The sequence below is a fragment of the Haplochromis burtoni genome, unplaced genomic scaffold (genome assembly GCF_018398535.1).
Source record: "Haplochromis burtoni strain Fernald_Lab_line unplaced genomic scaffold, NCSU_Asbu1 Contig_182, whole genome shotgun sequence".
Classification (NCBI taxonomy): domain Eukaryota; kingdom Metazoa; phylum Chordata; class Actinopteri; order Cichliformes; family Cichlidae; genus Haplochromis; species Haplochromis burtoni.
Genome location: NW_024582543.1, coordinates 478,746 through 481,487, shown reverse-complemented (window position 1 = coordinate 481,487; position 2,742 = coordinate 478,746). Strand labels below are relative to the sequence as shown.

General features: G+C 35.3%; 1 protein-coding gene across 2 annotated transcripts in view; it reads left to right on the top strand.

Annotated features, from left to right (window-relative positions):
• The first annotated feature begins 410 nt into the window (after positions 1–410).
• Positions 411–2,742, top strand: part of LOC102295296 (bone morphogenetic protein 1) — a 29,538-nt gene continuing 27,206 nt past the window's right edge. For both annotated transcript variants that reach the window (XM_005934626.3, XM_005934625.3), the window contains exon 1: positions 411–905. In XM_005934626.3, coding sequence (XP_005934688.1) covers positions 779–905 — 127 coding nt within the window. In that variant the 5' untranslated portion in view covers positions 411–778. The remainder of the gene's footprint in view (positions 906–2,742) is intronic.

The following is a 2,742-nucleotide window of genomic DNA, read 5'->3' as shown; positions in this document are numbered from 1 at the left end:
TCATAATTTCTTTTGATGGGAAATCTTACTGTACTTTATGTAAATAAATATAGATAAATAAACAGTTCTTTCGTTTGTTTTTGGAAATTAGATAAGACGGATAGTAAGTCTTTTGGCAAAAAATAAATAAATAAACGTTTTTTTCTTTTTTTTTCTTTCTTTCTTTTTTTTTTTTTTTTAAATTTCCCTTAGCTTCAGTTATGAGTCAGCTCCTCTCTTAACTGCTGAGTCAGTATTCCCGCATTTCAGAGCTAACGTGTGAGTGGATCTTGTAGCCTGCAGGTGGTGTAGCGGGTCAGGAATCAGCACCTTGTGATAGTCTCTGAGGCATAAACAATATCGGGATTCTGTTACACAAACACGACCCAGTCTCTCTTATTTAACAGATGTAGGTTGTCGAGAAACAGTTGTAGTGCACAAATACAGGATGGGCTACATGTCAGCTTTGTGTTCCTGCTATAAGTGTTTTTGCCCTTTAATTTTAAATCTTTCTAACATGTTTATTAACACAGAAAGAAATGACACGGATTTTACCCGCGCTTACGTCCGATGTAAAGCCCCCTAAGTCACCTGACAGCAGGTGAAGCACCTCTCTGGCTTCAGAGGCATGGGTGTGTGCGTTGCTGTGCGCTCGGGGCTGGATGCCAGCGAAATCACTGCAGCAGCATGGAGACGTGAGGAAACAGCGCCGCTGGGCAGGAGAGTCTTTTCAGCGCCTTTTTCTCTTACTGCAGCACAATTACAAACTTTACCTCCTCTGCATATTTGATCAAAAGCAATGGAAGTCGTCCCTAGATTTTTGTTTGTTTGTCTTTGCGTTCCTCTGGCGGCTGATTGGGAGACTGTGGACGCAACTTTTACTGACCTCGGGGACGAAATCGACTACAAGGATCCATGTAAAGCCGGTACTGTCCATATTACTGTACATGATACCTCCTTCTCTTGTTGTGTGTTATTAGTGTATTTTTGGCTAACAGCTCGAAGTCTTGAAGGCTCCAATCCCTGTGAGAAGAGCTAGATGCTTATTAAAGGATAAGCCTTTAAAAGAAGAAAAAATGATGCTCTCAGCTTAATAGGTGTGAAGACTGGATGTAAATAAACTTTAAACCAGGGAAAATATTTTCAGTCCAAAAATAATATTTACATATTTTTATTTTTTTACATTTTATTGTTGTTTGAAAATATTTAGAATAGCAGCTAATCGATTGTGAGGATGTTACGCAATATGTTTAAATACAAAAAGTGTAAATGTTTTACATCCTCTGGAACTAAAAGTGATTTTTTTTAACCTAAAGCTATTAAATCAAGTTTAATAAGAAGAAAAAAAAACTGTTAAACGACATGAAAATGATGTAAATGCAGTTTTAAAAGACAAACAAAACGATTGTGCCATTGCAAACTGCAGTGGTATTTACAAAAAGGACTACTTTTAAAGTCAAATGTAGACTTTCTGTACTGAAAAAGTTCAACCAATAATTTTTTTGTTTACACTTATTAATATGTGGGGGGTTTTTTTCAAAGTAAAGCAAGCATGTTTTTATCTTTACTCAGTTGTAAGAAAGAGATGTAGAGGTGACAGTGATGCTATAGACACAGCACAGTATGTACCCCAAATTAATTTATTTAGTGAAATAATTGTTCTTTTAATCATGTTATACTTTAAAAAAAAACTATTACTGTATTTTCAATTTTTTCAATTTTAGTGTTTAACAGTGTAAATTTTGTTACACTTCAAAGGTCTGTCATGTAAAATAACAGTAATATTAACATTAGCACTCTGGTAGAGTTAAAATAAATACATGCTCCAAAATAAAGTAATGTCATATTTCCTTAATATAATGACAGAGTATTGTGAGCAAGATGCAAGAAACTGCATCTGTTGAAATTAATGTGTTAAAGTACAGTAGTTGTTTTTTAAATGAAATGAAGAGTAACTTTAAATACCTGCAGTCAAGACAATACCATAACTTTCAATTAACATAAGTGCAGTGGTACATGGTACATGTCTGTGTTTTTAATATAAATAGGTTGTACTGTCATAACTAAAAGTTTAGGCAATGGCACAGATTTTGCGTTTCAGTTTTTTTTGTTACATTTTTACTTCTTTTGATGATGAAGAACAATCATAAGCATTTTATGAATTTCAAAGACTTTTATTGTTAAACAAAATACATTTTTACAAAGAGTCTGTATTTACAATGCTGACCCTTCTTCATAACTTCTGCAATTCTCCACGACGTGTTGGATATCAGCCTCAAAATCCTGTTTGATGGTGATCCAAACTCCACGATGTCCCCAGTATATGAGCTTCTGCTTGTCCATCCACTTTTTTAAGGTCTCGCTAAGGCATAAACTCTTGGTCTGGAGAGTTTCCTGGTATTGGATCGAAAATGTTAATTTGATGATTATCGAGGCACTTTCGACTCGCTTTTGGCTTGTGACATGGCGCTCCATCATGCATGAATGTGATTATGATCATCGTTGTGATCAACTTGGTGCACTGACAAGCCAGGAATGGCTGGTCATCAATCAGGATTTACCACAGAAGCCGACATCCAGTCTGCCACGGAGGACTGCAGAAGTAATCAAGAAGAGCGTGTTCCTCACGTTTAACATTTATTGAGAGGGGGAAAATCCCATTAAAACAAGAAATGTTTAATGTCCTTTACCAATATAGCATAATATGTCATTTTATACTATATTGGTAAAGGACATCCAGGCAGTGTGTATATATATATATAT